We start from the raw sequence: 24,051 nt of genomic DNA, 5'->3' as shown, positions 1-24,051 counted from the left end.
CACGGTAGTCCTTGGTCTGTGCCGTGATGAGGTATCAACTGGGTTCAGTGGCATATAAAATTACGAATGACCCAAGACACAAAGAGCGCATTTGAATATTAAGAAGTGCAGAGCATGAAAGAGGCACGGCCAACAAAATTGACAGGATCTTGACTAATATGCTTAAACATAAACTCTCCACTCTCTGTTGACGTGAAATGTGTTGTCGACAATTCCATAGAAAACTGTGATTTGTGGCCTGTCATTAAGCATTCGGACTCCGCAAAAAAATCAGTTAGACTTTGAAAAGAGAAAACTTGCATCAAACTGGTCAGATTTGAGATAGAGACCATAGCATTCAAGGCGCCGATCTCGATGTTATAAAGGAAATTTTCGCCAGTATTGAAGTGTTGAAGATCTCTGGCGAAGGCAGTCGAGTGATAAATGTTCCAGATCATTCTGTGACATCAAGTAGTGTAGCGGCCCTCGAGGCTCTGTGATTGACGCTGCAACCTAACAGCAAGGACACACTTTAAGCCTCAAAAATTGCGTATTGTTACGCCGACAACAAGGTCTCACTAAGATATGGACACAAGGCCGACCAATTTGGGTGCTACACAGGATCTTAAGTTGCCCCTCACTGAAGCTGCCAAAACCAACCTCCCTAAAGACACAGAGCTTCAGCTCGCAAATGGAGTACAACCCGCATTTCGGCCAGTAAGCCACTGGTTTATCCACGACCGGCAGTGACCTCTCAGCAGATAACAAAGATGCATCCGGTGACTGCTTACTCCGTAGATAAGGATGATTTATCTGAATATTCCTACCTCAGGGAATCATTGCAGCGCGTAGGTCGGCTGGCAAGCCACCAAACCGTTTGAGACTGGCAGTGACTCCCTCAGCAAAGGAGTAATACCTTGAAGCCAACTTTGCGGGATTTTATAATAACTTCCTACTGGCCACATCGATGGCTTCCAAGACACGTTTTAACAGAACGCAGTTCAGCTGGCAAGCCACGGGCTTATTCAAGACCTTCAATGGATTGAAGAAGTGGGGATGTCCGTCGGGCAAGTGCCTAAGATTCGAACAATGATTACCACTGGTCAAAATCATGTCTGTTGATGCACTTGATCGACAAGGTCGGTCAGCTAGCAAGCCACCGACTCTTTCCAAACATACCGTGCAGCCCGGGGCTTAAGTCAATCTCCATTAAGAGGGCAAAACACTGAGGCAACTAGATTTAGCCAAGGTATTGGTACCTTGACACCAGCAGATAGAAGTCAGCGAGGCTGATCGGGAAACTGCATTCAATATTCAGGACATATCAGCTTATCTGGGAAGCAAAGTATAAATAGCTCAGAGATGTGTAGTGTTTTGGCGATGGCACACTCCCTACCCAACATCTACCAAGGTCGCTATTTCAGACCGCTTCATTTCACTTCAAAGCTTCCGCCAATTATTCATACTAGCTACTATTTCTGAGACACCAGAAATGTCCAACTCTGCTCAGTCTAACTATCAACCTATCGACAGCTACTCCTCCATCGACGGGCCTCGAGATGGTGTATTTGGAAATAATGCCGAACTGAACGATGCCAACCCAAGCCACCAGGAAAAAGCGACCAAATTGAACGAGCAATGTGAATTTTATCTCAAGAGATGGCTGGATTTCAAAAACCCAAATGATGTCGCCGAAGCTGTGCGAGCGGGCCGGGCTGCTGCGCGAGCTTTGACACCGCATAACACCATCAGCGGGCGAGTGTTGGGCAATCTTGCGGCTTCACTCTCGGAAATGTTCCGGCACTCGCACAACGTCGAAGACATTGACGATGCTATTGAAAACGGAAAGCTTGCGTTGAAATGCCTCAACAGTGGAGAGCCTGCTTGGAACTCGGTATATTCCAACCTTCTCGAAATGGTGTATCAAAAGGGAGCTCGTGGTCGCACCGCGCAAAGCCTCGACGAAGCAATCGACTTTATGGAGCAAGAGGGTGATCCTGGCGATACGATGCCTTCTTCTCGTGAATCTAAAAGACTCACGTGCCTCTCAACCCTCTTGTCACACCGATTCGAGTGCACAGGATCCATGGGGCATCTTGAACGGGCCATCAAAGTCGGCTACGAATCGACCCAGAGACTCGAAAAGGAAGCCGAGGGCAAGGAAGAATATCACTGTACTTTTTTGGCGCTAATTGCACACTTTCGGGTCACCCGTCACCTCAACAGCCTAGAAGAAGCGCTGAGAATCTCGAATCTGCTCAAGATCGCGCTAAATAGTGGTCCATACAGCGATGGCCAGCGTGCCGGCCACCTATGTAACCATGGCTCGTTACTCGAAATGAAGAGCCAGAGGTATTACGAAACGAATACACCCTTATCGATGGAAGCTCTTGACGAGGCGCTGAAGGCCGGTCGCGAAGCACTTTCTATCATGCGTCCTTTCGAAGAAAACCGTCCCCACGTGGAACACAGTTCTCTGTTCCTCTCTATGATCTCTTCGTGGATGGGGACAAAGGCCAAGATGTCGCAGGATGCCGAACAGGCGGATGAGGGCATCGAAATTTTGAACCGTGCCCTCGAGTTGAACACGGGCCATTCAATCGACGACCCGACCTTACTTTCTAATCTATCACACTTGTGGGAGATCAAGTACAGCATACTTCGAGAAACCATGCCAGAGCTTAGAAGTCTCCAGCTCCTAGATACGGCCATCGACCTTGGAGAGAGAGCCGTCAATGAAACCAAAGACGACGATAGAAACATAGGAGAAAGGCGCAAGAATCTCGCCTTGATGCTCATCTCCAAATATCTTGTTCTCAAAGACCCCGAAGTACTTCGGCGTGCTAATGAAATGTTGAACAAGGCGGCGAAGACGGTCACCGCGACGCTATCCATCCGAATTCCGTCAGCGCTTCAGGCGGGTCTCAATCACTACGATGAAAAAGAGCTCGACGAGGCCAACAAGCTTTTCCAGGATGCCATTGGGCTTTTGACCAACAGCAATCTCCAGGCAGCGTCCGCAGAAGACCTCCAACAGACATTACGTGACATACCCGGTCTCGGAAGCTATGCAGCATCTACCTCTCTAGCTCTTGGGCGTCCCTTCGAAGCGTTGAAGTCTCTGGAGTCTGCGAACTGCGTCATAGCTGGCCTGACGATGAGTTCTAGAGCGGACACATCGGAACTGGAGAGGCAGCACCCAGACGTAGCAAGTGCCTACGTCAACATAAGGACCAAACTCGTTCAAGCGACACGCCAGCTGAAGACTGGAGGCAATTACAATACTGCCAGCACGCTCCAGAAATCTCTGCTTGGAGAAATGGGACGCAAGGAAGACGAAATCAGGCGTCTAAGAGGGTTTGAGCAGTTCCAGCTACCCCTAGATGCCGAACAAGTGATGAATCTTGCAGCAGAGGGTCCGGTCGTCACAATCAACGTGTCAAAGCTCCGCAGCGACGCATTCATTGTTACAAAAGACTGCATCAAATCCCTACCGCTCGAAAAGTTAACGCATCAGGCTTTGCAAGAACGCGTGTCGATATTCAGCAGGCTGGGGAACGCAGCTCGAAGGAATGCGGTGCCGATACCCGAGCCTTCAGACTTGGAGAAAACCTCAACTGACGCTGCTCTCGAATGGTTGTGGGACGTTGCAGTGCGTCCAATACTGGATGTCACAGAGCTCACGTCCTCGGGACGTCTGTGGTGGATTACGAGTGGGTTAGCTGGAAGGGCGCCGTTCCATGCGGCGGGACCCCATGCCAGTGGCCCAGATGAAAGTGCGAAAAGCCGGATGAGGTCATCGTATATCTCTTCTTTCAAGGCTCTCAAGTTCGCCCGCGAAAGGCGCTCTGCTTCGTTCAAAAGGCAGGGCATGTTACTTGTCACCATGTCAACCAACCCGCCTCCGCATCACAACCTCAATACCGCATACGAGGAAGAAGCAATCAAATCGGTTTTTCCCGATGGCAAGATGCATCACCTGGCTCACCCAGACCCGAACACTGTGCTCGAAAAGATAACGGATTGCTCCTTCGTACACTTTGCATGCCATGGCGCGTCGATCGGTAACGATCCGAACAAAAGCGGGCTCCTGCTCGTAAAGGACGGAAAACGCGCCGACTTGACGATAGCCGACCTTGACGCCGTCGAGCTCAAGGAAGGCTCCGTGGTGTACCTGTCTGCCTGTTCGACGGCGGAACAGACCGATGGCAGTCTCGCTGGGGAGGCCATTCACCTTGCCAACTCTTTTCAGGCGTTGGGCTTCCAGCACGTTGTTGGAACGATGTGGGGAGCCGATGACGCTGCAGCTGGGGAGGTCGCAAAGAGGTTTTACGAAAAGCTTGGAAAGCTCGCAGGCCCCGATGGAGGAGACAGCCGGATGGATGTCGCGAATGCGCTCCATGAGGCTGTCAAGGAATATAGACTGAATTGTCAGGAACAGGATAGCGTCTTGAACTGGGGGCCTTTCATCCATGTCGGTATCTAGGACATTCTTCTACAGTCATAGTCTTTCGTGTGGATAGAATGATGTATAAACCAGGTGAAGCAAGAAAGTACTGGTCGTCTCATCACGAACAAATTGTCTCGAGCATGCTCTTGCAGGTCATGTTTGAACCCAGTGGAGCCGAATAGTTCAAGATTCAGGTCTATTTTCATCCAAAGGAGAGACGTGATCTACTAGACATTAGGTCAAGTGGCCCGAGCCGAGTGCGGCTCTTCTTCCATGTATCATATTAGGTGAGTGCTACACCATTTTCCAATCAATAAATTGAAATCACCAAGGTACATTTGTAAGACTAGCTTGCGTGGCCCGAGCCACGGCGCCGCAGTGAGAAAAAGATCTATTGGTTATTGGCTTATGCAGCTTGATGCAACGCGGGAAGGAGAATGAATCACGGTGCCGCTGGCCTATCATTGATGAACAGCGCAGAGTTTCCGACACCTCATATGCTGGGTAACAGTTGAGCATGGGGCCACCATCGAGAAACGAGTACATAGATATACGTCACCTCCAGTCCCTATCGGCATTTCTTGAACCGTTGCTACCCAAGTTTTCTTCTGATTGCTCTTTTCTCGTGTCGTTCAGAGTGCAGCAGAGGTGCCCTACACCAGAGATCATCATGTCCTCTACCTTCGTCCTGACAAGGTCTCCGTTCATCCTCGGTCAAATCAACCTGGCAAGCTTCGTGCCCGACATTAGTCAACCCCACGAGGATGCGGAATGCCCTTATACTATTGAAGAAAGCGATTTCTTCGTTCAGCCGGACGATAATTTCGAAGGTGACATGAACACCTCGTCCGAGACTTTCTTCAAAATCCTGGTCACGCGCTTCGTAGGCGCGTTCACTCGACGCCAGGTCGGAGAGAAAGTCTACATCACCGCAAAGGCTGGGAAAATTTATTCTCTGAAGAAGCCCGCGAGTCTTTTCTTGACCATCATGACAGATGCTCAGATGGGCCCTAAAATGAAAGAATGGCTTGAATTGTGCCACATGACAAAGGCTTCGCCTCGCTTTATCACCGGCATCCGAACATTCACCAATGCCAAATCTATCCACGGCGAGCACAAGTCCTCCGGTATTGGAGCGAATTCCACTCTTCCAGTCGGTTCCCTAGCAGGTGATGCTACCGGCTCCACAGACTTGTCATTCAGCGCAGGCCATAAATCCATCACAGAGAATCACAGCATAATGGACAGTCCAGGAGAGAGGATTTTTGCCATATCATACCGCAAAGTAAAAATCGGGCTGAAGAAAAAAGATTTGGCTGTCACGTTGAACCCGAAAACCGAGTGGAAACCGATCCATGGCGGCCGTGGCAGCGACACAGACGATAGATCGTACTTTGAGGTCGACATTTCAGAGGATGACAATGAACATGGGTGCGAGGTTTTTGATGTCGAATCCAACGCGGGGAATCCGTTGTCGCATGCGAGAATCGGAATTCTCCATTCTGAGGTAGCAAAAGGATGACTAGATAGAATGAGGGCATTGATGATGTGTGAAGCAGCATAAATTGAAATAAGATGGAAGGCTCCATAATCACCTTTTCTTTGGTTTTTTGAGGAGCCAGCATGCTACATGTTCGGCAAAATGGATAACGCAGCTTGATGTCAGAGGTAGTCCTACCTCATCATGAGTAATCTGTAAGCATTTAGATAGTCGGTGGGATATCTTGTCCTTGCACAAGTAATGAACTCTCCTCTCCGCCACGAGGTCGACACTTTTCTTTAGTACTACGTGAGTCGTGACATGGAATTCACAAACAGTTTCTGAACACGAGGGATTGGATCTAACAAGATGGAAGTTACGATTTGATCGTTCAAAAAGTTTATTACGAATTTGGAAGCGAACAACGATATCGAAAGAACACCTCATGTGCGTCTACTTCCATCAAACATGCAGTCCATCAACAGCAGTTTCCCAGCTAAGCGCCTACTTGAATTCGGAAATCTAAGACCCACCAATGGCGATCAACTTCTTCATCGCTCTCTGATTCAGAATCGTCAAGGGCCTTGCCATTTCGAGTCTCGTGGCCACGTTCATGTTTTTTGAACTTTTTGAGTGAAGGTTTCAGCGGCTCCGATCCCAGCTTAGTGATCTCAGATGCATTGCTCGGTAAGTCCAGCAAGCATATCTCATCCCATGATGTTGGGAGCTCCCCTTGGTAGATGTAGGCTCTGTAGAGATCCACTACCTTGTTTGAGTCCTCTGGCTTGGCTTTCGGCGGGATGCTCACTTTTAGTGAGCGGCACACCTCTTGTTTCTTTGCTGCTCTACTGTCCCTTTCGTACGGCGGGACAAGTTGCATTGGCTGACCGTCTGCGGGCCAAAATTTCTCGACTCCCCATGTGGCATTGAAGGAGAATATGGCGAGATGGATATTTTGGGACGCTGAAACATTCCTGAATCGGAGTCGAATTTCTTGACCGTCCCGTGCTTTGTATAAGCCAGTGGTGTTTTTATCCAGAATCTCATCCTTCTTCCTGTCGAAAGGTTCGAAAGTGAACCTGACTGATTCCAAGCTTTCTGGAACCACGGATCCGTGATGGTCCCTCAGATTGCTGAGGCGGGATAGATGAACAAGAATGGAGGCGACTTTCCAGCTTGCCTCTGGGTCTTTCACGGAAATCTTTGGCACGCGGTCCAAATGAATGTTCTTGCCATCGCGTATTTCGATGACCTCGGTGCCTACCAAGACCGTGAAGCTGGCGATTTCCGATGATGCTTGACTCGCACCCGTAGAGTCGCCCAATTCGAGGCATTGGCCGAGAACCTTTTTCAGGTTGCCCTCCAAGACTACGAGGCTTTTTCTTCTGCTCTTTGGCTCTTGAGAATCGATATCAATCTTCACTCTGATGCGCTGCAGTCGATTCCTGGTCCAAGACTCCCTAACGGCTAGATCCCCATTCTTTATCGATATATCCAAGCCTTTGTGAATGGTTCCAAAAGAGGTAAATGTGCTCGTACGAGTGATACGGATTTGGGAAACGTCCGAGGCCTGGGTTTGTCGGAGCCAGCTGGGATAGACAGCGTAGATATCTCCCACCTCCACTCCTTGCGCGGCCCCAATGCCCATTTGATATTCTTTCTCATCGGGTTTCGACTGTGACACGACTTTGATACTGTGGGAGGGTTTTCGATCAATCTTCTTGTGCCCAAAGAACTCGCAAAACCCGTCGCCGAGGACAACTGGCGTTTGTTGGATCTTGTCCATTTCATTCTGAATTTTGAAAGCAACATATTGCGCAATTCGTTCGTAAGAAGGGGGTTCCAGCAGATTTGAATGGGAAAGCAAATCCAGCATCCAGTGTGTGAGTACCCCGCTCATTCCTTCTCTGATTTTGAATGGCCATTCTCCCGCTTTCTGATTGTACTCACAGGCAGTGATGATTGTGCATCCGGATGGATCAGACAGCCACGAACGCCTCACTTTGGCGTTCCTGTGTCCTCCGTCCTTGACCTGATTTCCCGATTTGTCGTCCTTGACACCGAGTTCACTTTCAATGGTATCGGCTACTTCATCGGCATTCTCGTCGCTGCTCAAATACTTTGTGTCGCATCCACCTGGAGTGCGGAAGTTGTAATCACTGGGCAGATTTGCTCGGAATCCCCTGCCGGAGAAGCAGCAGTCGAGGATAAGACACACCCGAAGGCGTTTACCCTCAACAAGCTGCCTGATCCATGCTCCGACCTGATATCCGGTCAGATAGGCTCCGCCAGCCATGACGTCCATGAGAGCCAGCGCAGTCCCATTGAAAGAGTCACCCCCAGTGGGCTTTTTGTCTTGCAGCTCTTTCCGACTGATTCCATGACCCGAGTAGTGGATATACAAGAGATCTCCTTTCTCTGAATTGTCTCGGATGCGGTCGAACTCTCTCTTGATGTTGTCGTATGTCGGCCGCAGGTTCTCAGGCTCGAGTGGATCGCTGCTGATTGTGCTCGGAGTCGCTGTCAGCTTCGAGATATTGCAGACCCCAGCCTTCCTGAGGTGTTCTTCGACCCGTTTAACGTCTTTGACGCAACCATGGAGATCCTTGAATATCACTCCTCTTTTATTTCCCGGAGTGTAGTGGTCCACGCCAATGAGCAAAGCCCACTTTTGGGGCGAAGGGGCCTGGATTGATGCGCTCGACTGAATAGCGGTGGACATGGTTGTGGTTCAGTAATTTAGAGTGACAAGGCTTTATATGTATCTTGCACTTTGGGCTTTCTTGGGAACTGTTCCAAGAAGATGAGCTGGGCAGAACGGCTTTGATGCGAGAAAGAAAAATGCACAGGGGAGAACACATGAGAAGGCATTAAATACTACATGTAGGAAACTACACTGATATGAAAAGCCAACTGGCTAAGGCAAACTGAGGTCAACGCAATTATTTTTTATCCCATAACTTCAGCGAGAAGTATACATGCTTACATGTAGTCTACAAGGCGGTCTTCTTGTCAAATCGCTCCCCGCCCTTCAACGACAGCCTGCCTCGACGTTTGGAGCCTGCATATAACATGCCGACTGGTGCATGGCGCTATCGAAAGCCAACCGGTTAGCGTATCTTTTGATTCGCCTAAGCCAGACCAATGATTTGCTGCATGAGCGAGTGCTGGACAATCAAGCAGCTGTGCTTCTGTAGGAGATACATGCGAGATCGGTCCGGCCTACCATCGACATCGGTGTAGGTGCGTATAAGGTTCTATCAATCACGTATTCCATCTTCCTCTGCGGTAAGCACATTGCGTCTCATTTTATGCAGGCCACGCCTTTTCTGCAGCTTCTCATAGGGCCAGTTCAATGTGGTGTGTCAGCTACCGCGTATTTCAGACCACTGAAGCCTGATGCTGGGTCGTCGGGTGAATTCAACGGGCATATTCGACGTTTCAAAGCATGACTTGATATTTTTGACATTCAACAGCGTCCATCGGGTGTGCCCAAGCCTTTTGAGACTTCTACGGACGATAGTCTCTGAATCCTACTACAATGTTGCTTTTGAGGGAATTCATGTCGGAAGGAACTCAAAATAGAGTTGAATGTTTCACAACGTCTCTAGAAGGAAGGCTGGCCTTTCCCCCGCTTCTTCCTTATCAGAAAGGCTGTCGAGGTCGTTATGAACTTCTTTCTTGCTGCGCTATATCTACATCAGAGCCTCCACCAAACTTTGTCATTTTCAATAATTCTTAGATGTAAAGAAAATGATGCAGTTAATTTAGACATGTGAGTGCCAGAGTTTTCCAAACTCAAATGTTATTATCAGAAATTTCACCATATCATGCTGCAAATGCTTAACAGAATATTCTGAATCAATGCGAGTCAAATGAAGACAAAATAATTGAGAGTTAAGAGCTCTTCTTTTTGCCCAAGACGAGATGAATTATCTCTTCTTAAAGGCACAGGGTTATCGACAACAGCGCAGTTATTATGAGAGATACGGCCCTACATATTCATTCAGAAGACTGGAGAGACTTACCGGACTCTTAAGCGCCGCGGGAAAGGGCATGTGATATACGGAAGGTCTCAGATGCTGAAGGTCAATACAAAAGGTAGGCCCTCAACCTTCCATCAAGGTCCCTAGGAACCTTGCGAGGAAGCTGCCAGAGGGGCATAAAAGCCCACTGCTTCCTCGCCAAGAGTCTGCCTCGAAGACTCAAAGACTTTGCCTCGAAACCGTAAGTATCCCCAACGCCCGAAGAGAAGCACCTGTCCCGCTAAGCAACTAAAATCCGTATTTCAGATAAATACTACTCCCTCATCTCTCTCTTTCAGGCACTAGACGACAGCGGGCTTAACATCGAACTTCGTTGGATCAATACCTCCAGCTCAATAATAAGCACGGAACACATCCGCGCTTTCAACACGTCTCCAACCCTTACGTTGACCAGGCACACAAGGCAGAACTGTTGCTACCCCACTATCTATCTCCTTCGCCCACCTCAAGCAAAGATCAGCGGACGATACAGACTTAGCTATACAATACGACCCCTAAATATTTGTCACAGCAGCACATCTCCACCAGCCCACGATCTATCTCATTAAGCGACAGGACTTCCTTGGCTAACCTATGAACACTAGCAAGGGCAAAGTCACGACTAGACAATCTTTCGGGGGCGATATTGTACACAGCTTCGGCAATGGGACGATTCAATGACCTTGCAAAACGATACCTTGCCGTACTTGTTCGTATCACCGGCGTCAAGAAGGAAAACCCGGAACACAATACCAAGGTCGACACCAAGATCGACGCAAAAGTCGACACCAAAGTCGACTGCTGCACGTGCTGCCATGGCCTCGAAGCCCATACAGCTCCTAAGCATAAATCGACAGTAGCGGCCAAAAAGGGATGGGAATATCGCCCAAATACCGAGTTCCCCTGGAGACTCGAGCAGGTAGTTGAGAAGGAAGAGAACTGGCGCGGAACCTGGGTCCTGGAAGTGAAGGACCTGCGGGCAATGGATTGGGGCACTACCCGCGTGCCCAAGGCCGATGGTGACGGACGAGGAGGGCGGTATCAGAGGCAGCCGACGCGACATCTGCCTTTTCCGGCCGATGGAGATGGGTACCGAGAGACGTTGACCGGAGGCCAGGACGACCTCATGGTGCAGCTTGGGAAGCGATAGGGGCTAGGAAATTGGCGCCACAAAAGCCATTGCCAGTACGACACTTGCATGTTTTAGGTCGTAATGTATTTGCTTATTCTATTAAGCTTTCTTCTATGTTGATTACGGAGAAAGTGCCAGTGTTTTGAGCAGCGCTGCTCCAGGAATTATAATAGTATGCCGACACCAGAATGAAATAACAGCAGATTAATAATATCTCGAGAACCAGCCGGTCTGTGATGAAACTGGGCCATGAGCGAGAGTATATGGTACTCGACTCGGGAGAGGCGAATTCAGCGTAAGGCACTCCAGTGATACAGAATTATTAAGCTTTACCAGAATCACGGTCAGATATAAGGATTGAGAAGGAGTGAAGAGTAGTAGATGCGTCCCGGGTATGGCTGCAGGACTATACAAGTCGACTTCCGCAGTTTGCGTGTGGGATGGGGAATATGACGGTGTTGGGGATGATAATCGTTTTACTACACTCCAGGTTACAGCGTAGGCTTATTCTCTATCTTCTCCTAGAACACAAACTCCAAGAGCAGACATATAATCTCGGCCGGTTCATAATTCGCGGGGACGTTATTACTCATAGACAACCCCCACAAGGCCGAAACGGGGCGCGAGATAAATTTATTCAAGTCATCCACCAAAGGTATCAGGACTATGTGGATGCAAGTTACAGCAGACCCATCCCGTGCAGAGGTTAAACATCACGCACCCCCAGGAGCGATCCATCACTTCACCCTATATAAAAAACCCAACAGATAACGTTCAATAAGAGCACTTTTTTGTTAGCCTAATACTCGAAAACCCAGTGATCGAAAGGTATTGTATAAATTAATCTCGACCTCTATGTCCAACGCAGAGTAGGCGAAATACACAGTTCAGGAAGATAATATAAACCAACAAGGTAGCCCTGTGGGCCATTTTTTCAGCCACGACGCGGGCAAACAGGCAGACGAATCGACGGATACATTTTACAGACCTCCATTAAACCAACCATCAAGGTGGTTAAAAGCTCACAATGTGAGTCACAGTGAGCGTGACTAAGACACCGGAGACACGACTTCTCCCAAGGTCTCTGACGAAAACCTAACTACAGCCAGCGCGGGTAGAAAAGAAAGCGGCTACACCGCTAGGCTTCAGCCATTCCTCTTTGTTGAGTTGAAAAAAACCGAGTCTGAGGTCTCAGTGCCTCTCGGCCTTATGATAGACAAATTTCATTAAGAAGGACATAACCTTAAAAGTATTGTTCTTAAACAGCTATCTCTACGGAGTAAATAACATACGTCGATACAACTTGGAGACGGTTGGGGGTAAACAGTGGTAAGAGTACCTCTCGAAGTTACGCTCAGCCAAATCCCCATCGCTAGTCCTGTTGTAGCACCTATTGTTTAATTATCGCACATTTATCGACTATTTCAATTTTCAACCTAAACAAAGAACAACTTCGTAATGACCAGCCTAGGGAAAAGAGCTGTAATTTGGAGAATGAAAAAACTTGAACAAATTAAATACAGTTGTTAAAAACACAGTCAGACAGCTATTATAGAGACAGAGGGGAGTTTGAGAGTAAATTCAGGACTTGCCATAGAAGCATCTGGATTGGATTTGAGATGGTAGCGCAAGTGGAAAGATGGATTATGTAACCAGATGGTGCCAGCTGTAATCCGACCGCTACTGGGGACCCCACGCGAGGCGTCCCCTGTCGCCGAATGCCGAACTTTCCACTCCACCGCAGCAACCCGACGCCAAAAAATTTCCAGCGATTCCTCCAAGGAACATCAGGACTTTTTTTTTTTTTTTTTTGGATCCTCCCGCCTTGCAAAGGCTCAACACATCCAGACGACGAGAAAATGGCGACTCCCACAAAGGCCCCCGCAAAGGGATCCGGGAAGAAGCAGCAGCAGCCCAAGGTCCTGAAGAGAGACACGCGCCTCGAAAAGCGACAGCAACAGCTGCAGACCATTGAGCAGCTCGAGAAAGCCGTCGCCGACTTTGTAAGTCTTTTTGCGCGCCCGCCATGTTGAGCCCAGGACAATTGCAAAACTTTGTGGAACAAAGACTGACCCCAAGGCCTCACGGTTTCCGCGGATCAATAGGACCCCAAGAGCGAATACAGCAACTTCTCCGACCTCCCCCTCTGCGAAACGACCCGGAAAGGCCTCGAGAAATCCCACTTCGAGACCCTCACCGACATCCAGTCCCACGCCGTGCCCCTCGCCCTCAAGGGCCACGACATCCTCGGCGCCGCCAAGACGGGCAGCGGCAAGACCCTCGCCTTCATCATCCCCGTCCTCGAGAAGCTCTACCGCGCGCAATGGACCGAGTTCGACGGCCTCGGCGCCCTCATCATCTCCCCGACCCGCGAGCTCGCCGCCCAAATCTTTGAGGTCCTCCGCAAGGTCGGCCGCTATCACAACTTCTCCGCCGGCCTCGTCATCGGCGGCAAGAGCCTGAAAGAGGAGGCCGAGCGCCTGTCCAAAATGAATATCCTCGTCTGCACGCCCGGCCGCATGCTGCAGCACCTCGACCAGACGGCCGGCTTCGATGTCGACAACCTGCAGATCCTCGTGCTCGATGAGGCGGACCGCATCATGGACATGGGATTCCAGCACGCCGTCGACGCGCTGGTCGACCACCTCCCCTCGACGAGGCAGACGCTCCTCTTCAGCGCGACGCAGAGCAAAAAGATCTCCGATCTAGCGCGCCTCAGCCTCAAGGACCCGGAATACGTCTCCGTCCACGAGGAGTCGACGCCCAAGAACCTGCAGCAGCACTACATCGTCACGCCCCTCCACGAGAAGCTCGACACCCTGTTCGGCTTCATCAAGGCCAACCTCAAGAGCAAAATCATAGTCTTCTTCTCCTCGGGCAAACAGGTCCGCTTCGCGTACGAAGGCATGAGGCACCTGCAGCCCGGCGTGCCGCTGCTCCACCTCCTCGGCAAGCAGAAGCAGCTCCAGCGCATGGAGATCACAAAGCGCTTCGCCGACGCAAACGCCTCGGTCCTCTTCGCCACCGACGTCGTCGCCCGCGGCGTCGACTTCCCCGCCGTCGACTGGGTCGTCCAGGTCGACTGCCCCGAGGACGTCGACACCTACATCCATCGCGTCGGCCGTACCGCCCGTTACGAGCGCGACGGCAAAGCTGTCCTCTTCCTCGAGCCCAGCGAGGAGGCTGGCATGCTCAAGCGCCTCGAGCTGAAAAAGGTGCCCATCAACAAAATCACCGTCAAGGAGAGCAAGAAGAAGAGCATCAAGAACCAGCTCCAGAGCATGTGCTTCTCCAATCCGGACCTCAAATACCTCGGCCAAAAGGCCTTTATCAGCTACGTCCGCTCCATCTACCTGCAAAAGGATAAAGACGTCTTCAAGTTCAACAAGCTCGACCTCGACGCCTTCGCCGCCAGCCTCGGTCTCCCCGGTGCGCCGCAGATCAAGATGCGCAAGGGCGAGGACATTAAAAAGGTCAAGAACGCGCCCCGCAAGGGCATGTCCTCCGACGAGGACGAGGAGGACTCGGACGACGCGGCGGCGGCGGCGGCGGCCGGACCCAAGAAGCCCAAGAAGCCCGAGGTCCGGACAAAGTACGACCGCATGTTTGAACGCACGAACCAGGACGTCCTCTCCGGGCACTACACCAAGCTCGTGGCCAACGGCGACGAAGTCACCGGCGGCGTAGCCAACGCAGACGGAGGCGCTGACGTAGAAGAAGAAGAAGACTTCCTCTCCGTGAAACGCGTCCTAGGCGACGACGAACTCGACGCCGAATCCAACCTCGCCGCAGGCGCCAAGCCCAAGGTGATATCCTACGGCGGCCAAGACTTCATCGTCGACTCGAAACGCCGCGAAAAGGCCCTCCAATCCAAAAAGAAGATGCTCAAATTCAAGGGCCGCGGCGAAAAGCTCGTCTTTGACGAGGACGGCAACGCGCACCAGATATACGAGCTGCAAAACGAAGACGACTTTGAAAAGGAAGGCCCCGCAGAGGCACTGCGGCAGAAATTCGTCGCGGACGAGGCGGCGCGCGTCAAGGAGGCCGATGTGGACGACAAGCTGGCCGCCAAGGGGCGGCTCAAGGAGAAGAGGCTCAAGAGGAAGCAGAGGGAGGCCGAGGAGCGCGGAGAGGGCGGCGCGGCGCGGGGTGGTGCCGAGGGACCGCAGGTGGCGGGTGGCGGCGAGGACGGCGACGAAGATCCGTTGGCGCTGTTGCGGTCGTTGCCGATTGCGGGCGAAAGCGGCGGCGGCGGCGGCGGCGACGGCGAGTACAGCGGTAGCGAGGACGAGAGGCCAAAGAAGAAGACCAAGAAGTGGTTCCAGGACGACTCTGACGAGGAGAGGGAGAAGAAGAAGAAGGCCAAGAAGGGCGGCAAGGTGCTCGAGATTGACCGTGAGCCCGAGACGTTGGAAGACCTCGAGGCTCTGGCTTCGGGCTTGTTGAACTAAAAATTAGATACCCCGTTGTGAGAGTGGAGGATTGGAATCAAAAAAGGGGAAAAGGGTTACTTGTCGTTTCAAAAGCACTGTAGTAGACTGGCTGGGCATCATTCAGCAGCGATTGGAGATGTTTAAACGTTATGCATTAAATACTTTCTGCCTAAGGACTGCATCAAAAAGAAGCCCAAGGGGTATCGTCAACCCCCCCCAACGCCAAGTGCCTTTTAAACCCCTTCTTCCCTGAATGCTTGAAAAATGTATTTTGCAAAAAAGCCCATCCCTAAATCAGTGCCTTTTGCTCAAGTATTGCCGTGAGGCCCAGCCGTACTAACGCCGAATGAGGGACGACCAATAGACTCTATCCTCCTCACCCGTATCCCATTCAATCCTCCCTCTCCACTCCGTAGAGACGAGCTCTGTAAAGGCAGGTATGATCCGAGCCGTAGTTGCTGGTAATGTGGAGAGCGATTTGATCCGTAAAGGCTCCCAGAGCATGGAGCTCAGGACTGAGCCTATGTACGTGTACTCCGTTGAGCGTGTCGCTGCTCTCGTATATAAATTGACCAATCTTGACCCAGCCGTCAGAAAGCTTGCTGCCCGGAAAGTGGGTTGCGGCAAAGTCTGCAACGCGGTTGCGCGTGTGAAGATCGGTGATGTAAGCCAGAATGTCAATGTCTTTTGGCCTGGCGTTAGGGTCCAGCGTAGCCCCGGGCAAAATGTGCTCGACGACGATGTGCTGGGGGACGATCTCCCGGCTGAGGATGTAGCCGACTCTGACACCATCTTCCTTCCCATCCCTGCCCACAACAACTTTGCCACACCAACAGTCGCCTTCGTCCTCCCATCCGAACAACGTTGCAGACTTAGAGTTGATGCGGGGACCCCGCGCCGTTTGCCTGAGCCAGCTTGCGGTGCCTACTTTTCCGTTGATGGGAGGCACATAATCCGGGGTCGAGTGCGTAGCCTCCACAATCACACCGCTACCATGGGCCAAGAAGTTGACCTGATGACGAAGTTCTCTGCCCCAGGTCGCCCCAATCTTGCCTTGCGCTAGTGCTTCCAGTCCGGCATTCGCAATCGCCTGTCGGATCATGCCGTCAACTACTGAAATCATCTCGGTCCGAGTAACGCCCGTGGGCGGCGTTTTCTTCAGAACGGCCTCGACCGATTCATTGATGTAGTGCTCCAGCTTCTTCTGCATTTCTTGCGCTTCAGCCTTGACTTCGTTCCGGTGGGTAGCAAACTCGCCCTTGAGATGGCGAATGAATTCCTCCCGGGTAACCACGACGTCCTTGGTGTCCTTGTTTTTGAATCGGTCCTTGACGAACTTCTCAATCTTGGATTCGAGATCCCCGCCAATCTTGTCTGGAAGGGACGAGCTAAACTCGGGTTCAAGTATCTTGGCGACTTTCTTCTTGTTGTTGGTGAGCCATCTCTCCCAGTTCTTGTCAAACTTGGACTGGGAAATGTTTTCAACGTCCGTAGTCGATAGTCCTGGCGGAGGCGGCGAGGAAGCACTCTGATACACGGGATCCTTTTGGAGCCTGGACTTGATAGCCCACCAGGTCTCATCGGAGATAAAATAATAGCCACCATGGCCCCGGCTCAGCGTCAAGACTTCGGCGTCACTCTTCATGAGGTCACGCAGCGCGTGATAAAATCCCTCTCCCACAACGGGCCGTCCGTTTTTATCCAGCTTCATGTGCACAACCTTGGGCAGAATTTGCATCAAGCGCGACAGGGATCCCTCATGAAGCTTGGTGGCCGTTGTCAACTTGGTGATTTCGTATTCGTGGTTGCGTTGTTGCCGAACGTATTCTCTGGCATCATTGTCGCTGAAGAGCGTCGCCGGCCGCGACATCCAGAGTGGTACAAATTGCCCCAGGTTGTGTGAGAAGTCTGACAGACCGTACCATTGGACACCGCCTAGTCCAAGAGCCGGCGTGGAGTTCAGTCCTGTCAGGGCGCCCCAGATCAGGAGTGAGAGAAGCAGGATACCGAGCGAAGCCCTGAAAAGCCAAGACTCTGGGGCAAAGAGAAAGTTTAGCAAGTCCACGAACGTGTCGGCAATCTTGAACAAAATCCAATCCGCCCACGAAAACTCGCTCGAGGGGACCTGTCGCGAGGTTGCAATTGAATTGGTGTATCCGTCCGAATCGGAACTGTATCCGCCCTCTCTGTCGGGGCTATCAGGGCGAGGGACATTGGTCCATTCATATACTGTGTTGTAAACCCGTGGCCAAGCCTTCAAACGGGCATTGCGCTCCTTTCGAAGTGCTTCCTGCCGCGCCCTTTCCTGTCGATGCTCTTCCTGTATCTTTGCTCGCATTTCAGTATTGAACATGCCAGACCCGCCCTGAGAAGGTGCCGCTTGACCTTGCCCATATTCAAAAACCTTGCTTGTACCAGGGTATCGTGTCGAGCCATTTCCACCCTCATTAGGGAGCATTTCAGTGCTGAACATGCCAGACCCGCCCTGAGAAGATGCCGTTTGACCTTGCCCATATTGAAAAAGCTTGCTTGTACCAGAGTGTCGCGACGAGCCATTTCCACCCTCATTGGGGCGTGGAGGTACTACTCTGATAGCTGGCGTATCGATGTTGACGGAGCGAGGCGGTGCTGAGTTGCCATTGACGGGCGGGGGGTCACCGAACAGGGAGCGAGATGATACCGGATTCTCATCGGCAGCCAGCGATGCTGGAACTCGCCGAGCAGCATCAAGCTTGGCGGGCTGGGCTGGCTTGCGAGGCGAAGAGTTACGAGACGAAGAGGCTTGTGGGGATCTATGGTTGAGAGATGGCTCCTCGCTGACACGACTTGATATAAGAGTCGAGTTGGACCTTGCAGCAGGGGAAGGTGACAGCGAAGCTTGGATGGCTGGAAGCTGACGCGAACTTGCTGCCGAGGCTGGTGCGTCTCTCTTAGCAGGAGATTGCGCAATACGGCGAGCAGGCGAAACATAGTGAGGTGATTTGCTGCTGCGAGGTCGAAGACGGTCCGAGGGCGGCGTGCTCGGTGGCTCCCTTTGAGGCGGACGGAAGGTACCTTGGGAGGGCAAAGGCAGCACCTCCGGAGGAGGTCTATCAGAAACCGTAGTGATCGGGGCCTGGACGACACCTTGGTGACGGTCTACGTGGCTTAAATTTCGTGGCGGCATTGCCGAGTTGTGTCGGGGATCGCGTGCTAAGCGCCTTAATGGACTGAAGGGATTTATGCCTCCCGTCTCTTCCTTAAATGGAGAGGGTTCCTCAATCTCCTCAATGGAGCGCATGCGATCATCACGCTCCGATGAGGAGGATTGCGACGGGGTCGAGCCAATGTCGGCACCTCCGAAGAGTGAGCTTTCCTGGCCGAAGGTACGGACTGAGTCCGGTGTCGGGGTCGGCTCCGGTGGGTCCTGTTGTTGGGCAAACCGAGAGCGAGACTGAGAATAGGGCTCTTCGGAGATGGCTCGAGCGAAGACGGAGTTCCAGCTCGCAGCAGGAAGGGCCCGTCTTGCAGGCGTGAGACCTTGAGTGGGACCTTCTGAACTGGCTCTTCTGGTCATGGACTGTCGATTTGATGAGAATGGCCCTCTCGGAGGCGCAGCGCCTGGTAGGAGTTGCTGAGGCGGAAGGGGAGCGTCTTGCTGAAATGAGGGAGGTTCGACCGAAGGAGCTGAGCCGAGTTTTAGTAAGGGAAGTGAGACCGCAGCAAGGCAAGACCGGGCCTCGTGCACGTGGCTGCACTTACCAATTCGGGCTGGAGATTGACGCCGCGGTGAGCGCCGGATGACGGGCGGATCTGGTGTCGCATCCCTCGATGGTTCGGGTGGATCTGATGATTCTCGACCTGGACCAAAGCCTGGCTCGAATCCCGGGTCCGGGTCCGGGTCTGGATCGGGACTCGGCTGCACCCTGCGTGATGACTTCGACTTTGGCGCTGGTTTAGGAGTTGGCGACTTTGTGCGCCTGGTGCGTCGAGGCGGCGGCTGTTGGTTGGTGCTACTCTTGCTGCTTTCACTACTACTCGCGCTGGCATCGCCGTCGCTGTCGTTGTCGTTGTCGTCGTCGTCGTCATCATCATCTGGGTCGCCCGCGTCATCGGGATCGTCGCTGTCGTGTAGTGTTTCCTTGATGATGTCTTGCAAATTGCGTTGTTGACCCCGGCGAGTATTCCGCAAAACCGTGGAAGGTGCAGACCCGTAAGATGTGTCGAGTCGCGATGCCAACGGAGGCAGGTCTGCTCTGACGGCAGCACCCCTTTGCGTCAAGAGGGATGGCACCTCATCGTCATCGCCACGGACCCTTCGTTTGGGAGGCATCTTGGCGCAGTGTGACGGATGAAGGTCTGCGAGAATGATGAGTTGTGGGTTGAGGTGGCAGGCTGTGTATAAAATGAGGTCGCTCAACACCACGTAGTGGTGTTGACGAGATGGAGGGGCTTGGATCAGTGAAGATGAGGGCAGATACAGTGAACGAGGAGGAATAAGAAAAGAGGCAAGGTAAGGTTGGCTTGAGAGAAGTTTGAACAGGTTTAGGTGGCGAGGGTAAGGCCAAACTCTCAAACGGCAGGCGCGACAAGAAAGAGCATTGAAGGAAAGAAGCAATGGAAGGAATAGACTGAATGAAGGGCTGGGTTGCAAAGACGCAACTCACATTATTATTGTTTGGGTAGACATGCGCTACAATTGTCAATAGGTCCACGTGAAGCAGTTTGTTGTAATTCGAGGTCTTGTGTCTCATCAACAATGGTAGGCGCAATGAACCATGAGATCTATGTTGAGCTACAAGGGAGGCGATAACCAAGGGAAGGCCTCGAAAGGAATTACCGAGAGGTACAGGACGTGTGTAAAGGAGCCTTTGTGAATGCTGCGGGGAGCCGGTTGCGGGAGCTCCGAGTGGGAGAAGAATCCCAAAGTGAAGCTATTCCAGAGGGACAGACCCGCCGGATCGGGAAGCGAGGGAGCGGTTTGTCAACAAAGAGAGGAGGAGCGGTCCCTGGCCGCAACGACCATCTTTCCCAGGCACAAGTCGCGCCAAACCACACGCGCGTCGGATCGTCGGTGGAGGACCAGGTAGTTAGGGTTGACGAAAGAATGCGTTGTGGCTGCCGTTGCAGTTTGAGCGAGTCAATGGATTGTCGGGCAGGTAGATTGAGCTTTGCGACGGCAGCGAGGCTATGCAAGGGACGTGTCGGGGGTTCGTTGAGTCTTTGTGCCGTCTAGAAGTGTTCACTTTGGGAGCTTCACACACAACTTGGGAATGTTTTCGCGACGGACAGCCGCCCACCGCCAAACCGCCAACCACCAACCGGGGTTCGGGTTCGGGCGCAGAGAGAGAGAGAAGCTCGGACCCTTGCAGCGTGTCCGTCGCCCGCGCACGCGCTGCGCTCCTCTTGTCTCCATAACGGTGGTCTGCCAGGTGTTACGCGCCGCAGCGTCTAAGCTGTTACATAAGCGTATGTACACCTTGATGCCTTTAGGTAAGTAAGTACCTTACTTTGTTTGCGACCACGTGACCCAGTCTCCCCCTCCCCATTGTAACCTCAGGCTACCGCATTTCATCAATCCAGACCGCGCAGTACGTCACCGAGTAAGGTAAGGTACTCCACGCCCTTAACCACCCTTCCCACTCAGGACCCCACCTCGAATTGCTGGTCCATCATGGAGAGATCCATCAACATGCGATTCCCGACACGTGCTTTTCCATCTCAGTTTGCCATTGAATTCGCGCAATAGGTCGAGTGCATGCAGTACGCCTGGACTTGATGCAAGACGTGCGACAGCCAGCGAGGGAGATGCACGCTGACTGATTTGGAGTCATAGTATCGTCTGCGCTAGAGCAACGTGCCTGTGCCTGTGCCTGGGCCTGGGCCTGGGCCTGGATTGAATTTCGGTTCCGCTGCCGTCGACAAAACGAGGGAGCCCGCCGGACCCTCGTCCTTTCGGGCGAACAACCGGACGGAATGGCAAACCTGCAGTGCCAGACTGTATTAATCCACAGGTGCGCAGTGGTCTAGTAGATGGGGAACTCGGGCAATAAAGTACCTACTCGGCGAGGCTAGGCCGGTCAACCACCCAGCCGCTCCAACAAACAGCAAAGAGACATCCGGGAAGGGTTAAACAATACGGATACGGGGACATGCACCGGAGAGACACCCCACCAGATGGCATCCCATCATCCACCACTTGATCCGTCATCCGATCTCTGTCTCTGTTTTGCTCCGTCTCTCGTGTCACTTAGTCAGTCTACCTTACCAGGACCGATTCACTATCGAGTCCGCCATGGAACATTGGGTGACCGCGAAGGAACACCACCGTCGACAGGCTCAGAGCCCTTGTCGGCCCGTCCACCAGCGTGAAGATCAGGCTCCACGGCACCGCCATCCCCGGTCGTTGCAAGTTTCAAAATGCCAACAATTGCGCCGTTTGAAGCTCGAGGAAGAAATTACTGGGCTCCGCAGCCAGCCACAGCGCCTGAGATTGGTGCCACCCCCGCTGCGAGACCCCGCCATCGCCTCCAATTTGGCGCGCCAGATTGGCCGTTGCAAGATCGCCCCAAATTCACCAAGCTCATTCTGGGACTGGCAGCACGTACTGGTGGCACTCAAGCCGAGCCAATTTCTCTCCCGCATCATCACCCAGCCAAAACGTTACAGACAGACGACCCCGTTTACTTTTTTGTTATTGCGACCGTCGCCTCATTATTCCCACCCGGCCTCTCGCTGTCTCACACACCTCAGTCACCAGCAGATTTATATCTCGCCTCGTCCCGTAATCCACTGCAGCCTTCCCTTCTGCCGACTCCCCAACTCACACCAAAGACGTGCGCTCTCCCTCACACACTAACGACTTGATACCCCGACGGACCGCGCTTCTCTACTCTCCTTCACTCTACTCTGTCCCTCCACCTCCAAATTACCCCTCACCGCACCTAGTTGCGATCGACGCCTGCAAATTTCTTCACGATGGCCGTTGGCACTGTCTTGGTTACCGGGTAAGCTACCCTCTCCGTTTCCAACAACCCTATTCCCGATGTTACGGCAATCCGATTGATCTTGGCACCGTCTACACCCGCTGCCGTGGCGCTGGCGCAAGCCCAAGGACCGCGCAAAGGCTAACCGCGCGATTTGGTCGCTTGTAGTGGTACCGGCTACATTGGCTCCTTCACTTCTCTCACCCTTCTCCAGAATGGCTACGATGTGGTCATTGTCGACAGCTTGTACAACTCCTCCAAGGTTGCGGTCGACCGTATCGAGCTGCTGAGCGGCAAGCGACCCCACTTCTACCAGGTCGATGTCACCGACAAGGCCGGCCTCGATGAGGTCTTCAAGAAGCACCCCGAGATTGACAGCGTCATTCACTTCGCCGCGCTCAAGGTGAGCTCTCTTGCTCCTATACTTGATCCCCCACGATAGAATCTAACACGATTGATTGCAGGCTGTCGGCGAGTCTGGCGAGATTCCCCTCGAGTACTACCGCGTCAACGTTGCCGGCACCGTCTCCCTCCTCCAAGCCATGACGGATAACAATGTTCCCAACATTGTCTTCTCCTCCTCGGCGACCGTGTACGGTGACGCCACCCGTTTCGAGAACATGATTCCTATTCCCGAGCACTGCCCAATTGGCCCCACCAACACCTACGGCCACACCAAGGCGTTTGTCGAGCAGGTCATCACTGATCACATCAACGCTGAGCGCAACAAGCTGAAGAAGGCCGGCAAGCCCTACGAGCATTTCAACGGTGCACTTCTGAGATACTTCAACCCTTGCGGTGCCCACCCCTCTGGCCTCATGGGTGAAGATCCTCAGGGTGTTCCCTACAACCTGCTGCCTCTGCTCGGCAAGGTCGCTACCGGTGACCGCGACAAGCTCCTCGTCTTTGGTGACGGTACGTACACATGATGAAACAATGCCGCACACTCGCTGATCATGAGCAGACTACGCTTCAAGAGACGGTACCGCCATTCGTGACTACATCCACGTCGTCGACCTGGCCAAGGGTCACTTGGTCGCCCTCAACTACCTCCGCGAAAACAAGCCCGGCGTCAAGGCCTGGAACCTCGGTTCCGGCCGTGGCAGCACCGTCTTCGAGATGATCAAGGCCTTCAGCCACGTCGTCGGCCGCGATCTCCCCTACGAGGTTGTCCCCAGACGCCAAGGCGACGTTCTCGACCTGACGGCCAACCCGTCTCTGGCCAACAAGGAGCTCAACTGGAAGACCGAGGAAACACTGGAGAAGGCTTGCGAGGATCTCTGGCGCTGGGTCAGCAACAACCCCAAGGGCTACCGCCAGGACCCCCCTCCGGAGCTCCTCGCCAACGCCAAGCCCACGAGCGGTTAAGAACCGGTAGATTAATTGTGTCGGAGCATCAAATACATCTTGGCAAAGAAAGGTATGGTTGCATATCATAGATGATAGAATTAGTGTTATTCGCAGCGAGAGCCATGATACGACGTCCGCCATAGAGAGGATTTAATATAAAAAAAAGAAGTTCAAGATACCACCACGATGTGGCGAACCGAGTCGAACCGCTTGTCTTGTCATGATTACACAGAGGTG

At 52.5% G+C, this 24,051-nt stretch overlaps 6 protein-coding genes across 6 annotated transcripts; 4 read left to right on the top strand and 2 right to left on the bottom strand.

Annotated features, from left to right (window-relative positions):
• Positions 1–1,471: 1,471 nt before the first annotated feature.
• CORC01_12104 (uncharacterized protein) lies at positions 1,472–4,465 on the top strand (the record flags this gene model as incomplete). The annotated part of the gene is made up of 1 exon (XM_022623725.1): positions 1,472–4,465. One exon carries the CDS (start codon positions 1,472–1,474, stop codon positions 4,463–4,465), a length of 2,994 nt encoding a protein of 997 aa, XP_022469762.1.
• A 1,940-nt stretch (positions 4,466–6,405) lies between these two features.
• Positions 6,406–8,631, bottom strand: CORC01_12103 (uncharacterized protein; the record flags this gene model as incomplete). Its single annotated transcript, XM_022623724.1, has 1 exon — positions 6,406–8,631. One exon carries the CDS (start codon positions 8,629–8,631, stop codon positions 6,406–6,408), a length of 2,226 nt encoding a protein of 741 aa, XP_022469761.1.
• A 1,967-nt stretch (positions 8,632–10,598) lies between these two features.
• On the top strand, positions 10,599–11,084 carry CORC01_12102 (uncharacterized protein; the record flags this gene model as incomplete). Its single annotated transcript, XM_022623723.1, has 1 exon — positions 10,599–11,084. The coding sequence occupies one exon, from the start codon at positions 10,599–10,601 to the stop codon at positions 11,082–11,084; it is 486 nt and encodes a 161-aa protein (XP_022469760.1).
• A 1,841-nt stretch (positions 11,085–12,925) lies between these two features.
• Positions 12,926–15,517, top strand: CORC01_12101 (DEAD/DEAH box helicase; the record flags this gene model as incomplete). Its single annotated transcript, XM_022623722.1, has 2 exons — positions 12,926–13,069; positions 13,172–15,517. The coding sequence occupies 2 exons, from the start codon at positions 12,926–12,928 to the stop codon at positions 15,515–15,517; spliced, it is 2,490 nt and encodes an 829-aa protein (XP_022469759.1).
• Positions 15,518–15,890: 373 nt separating this feature from the next.
• CORC01_12100 (spindle pole body-associated protein sad1) lies at positions 15,891–19,811 on the bottom strand (the record flags this gene model as incomplete). The annotated part of the gene is made up of 2 exons (XM_022623721.1): positions 15,891–19,165; positions 19,241–19,811. The coding sequence occupies 2 exons, from the start codon at positions 19,809–19,811 to the stop codon at positions 15,891–15,893; spliced, it is 3,846 nt and encodes a 1,281-aa protein (XP_022469758.1).
• A 1,962-nt stretch (positions 19,812–21,773) lies between these two features.
• Positions 21,774–23,832, top strand: CORC01_12099 (UDP-glucose 4-epimerase; the record flags this gene model as incomplete). The annotated part of the gene is made up of 5 exons (XM_022623720.1): positions 21,774–22,088; positions 22,427–22,485; positions 22,633–22,867; positions 22,929–23,379; positions 23,429–23,832. The coding sequence occupies 5 exons, from the start codon at positions 21,774–21,776 to the stop codon at positions 23,830–23,832; spliced, it is 1,464 nt and encodes a 487-aa protein (XP_022469757.1).
• Positions 23,833–24,051: the final 219 nt, after the last annotated feature.

This window comes from Colletotrichum orchidophilum, assembly GCF_001831195.1.
Source record: "Colletotrichum orchidophilum strain IMI 309357 chromosome Unknown Scaffold_143.1, whole genome shotgun sequence".
Classification (NCBI taxonomy): Eukaryota; Fungi; Ascomycota; class Sordariomycetes; order Glomerellales; family Glomerellaceae; genus Colletotrichum; species Colletotrichum orchidophilum.
The sequence above is the reverse complement of the archived record's forward strand: the minus strand, read 5'-3'. Positions and strand labels throughout refer to the sequence as shown.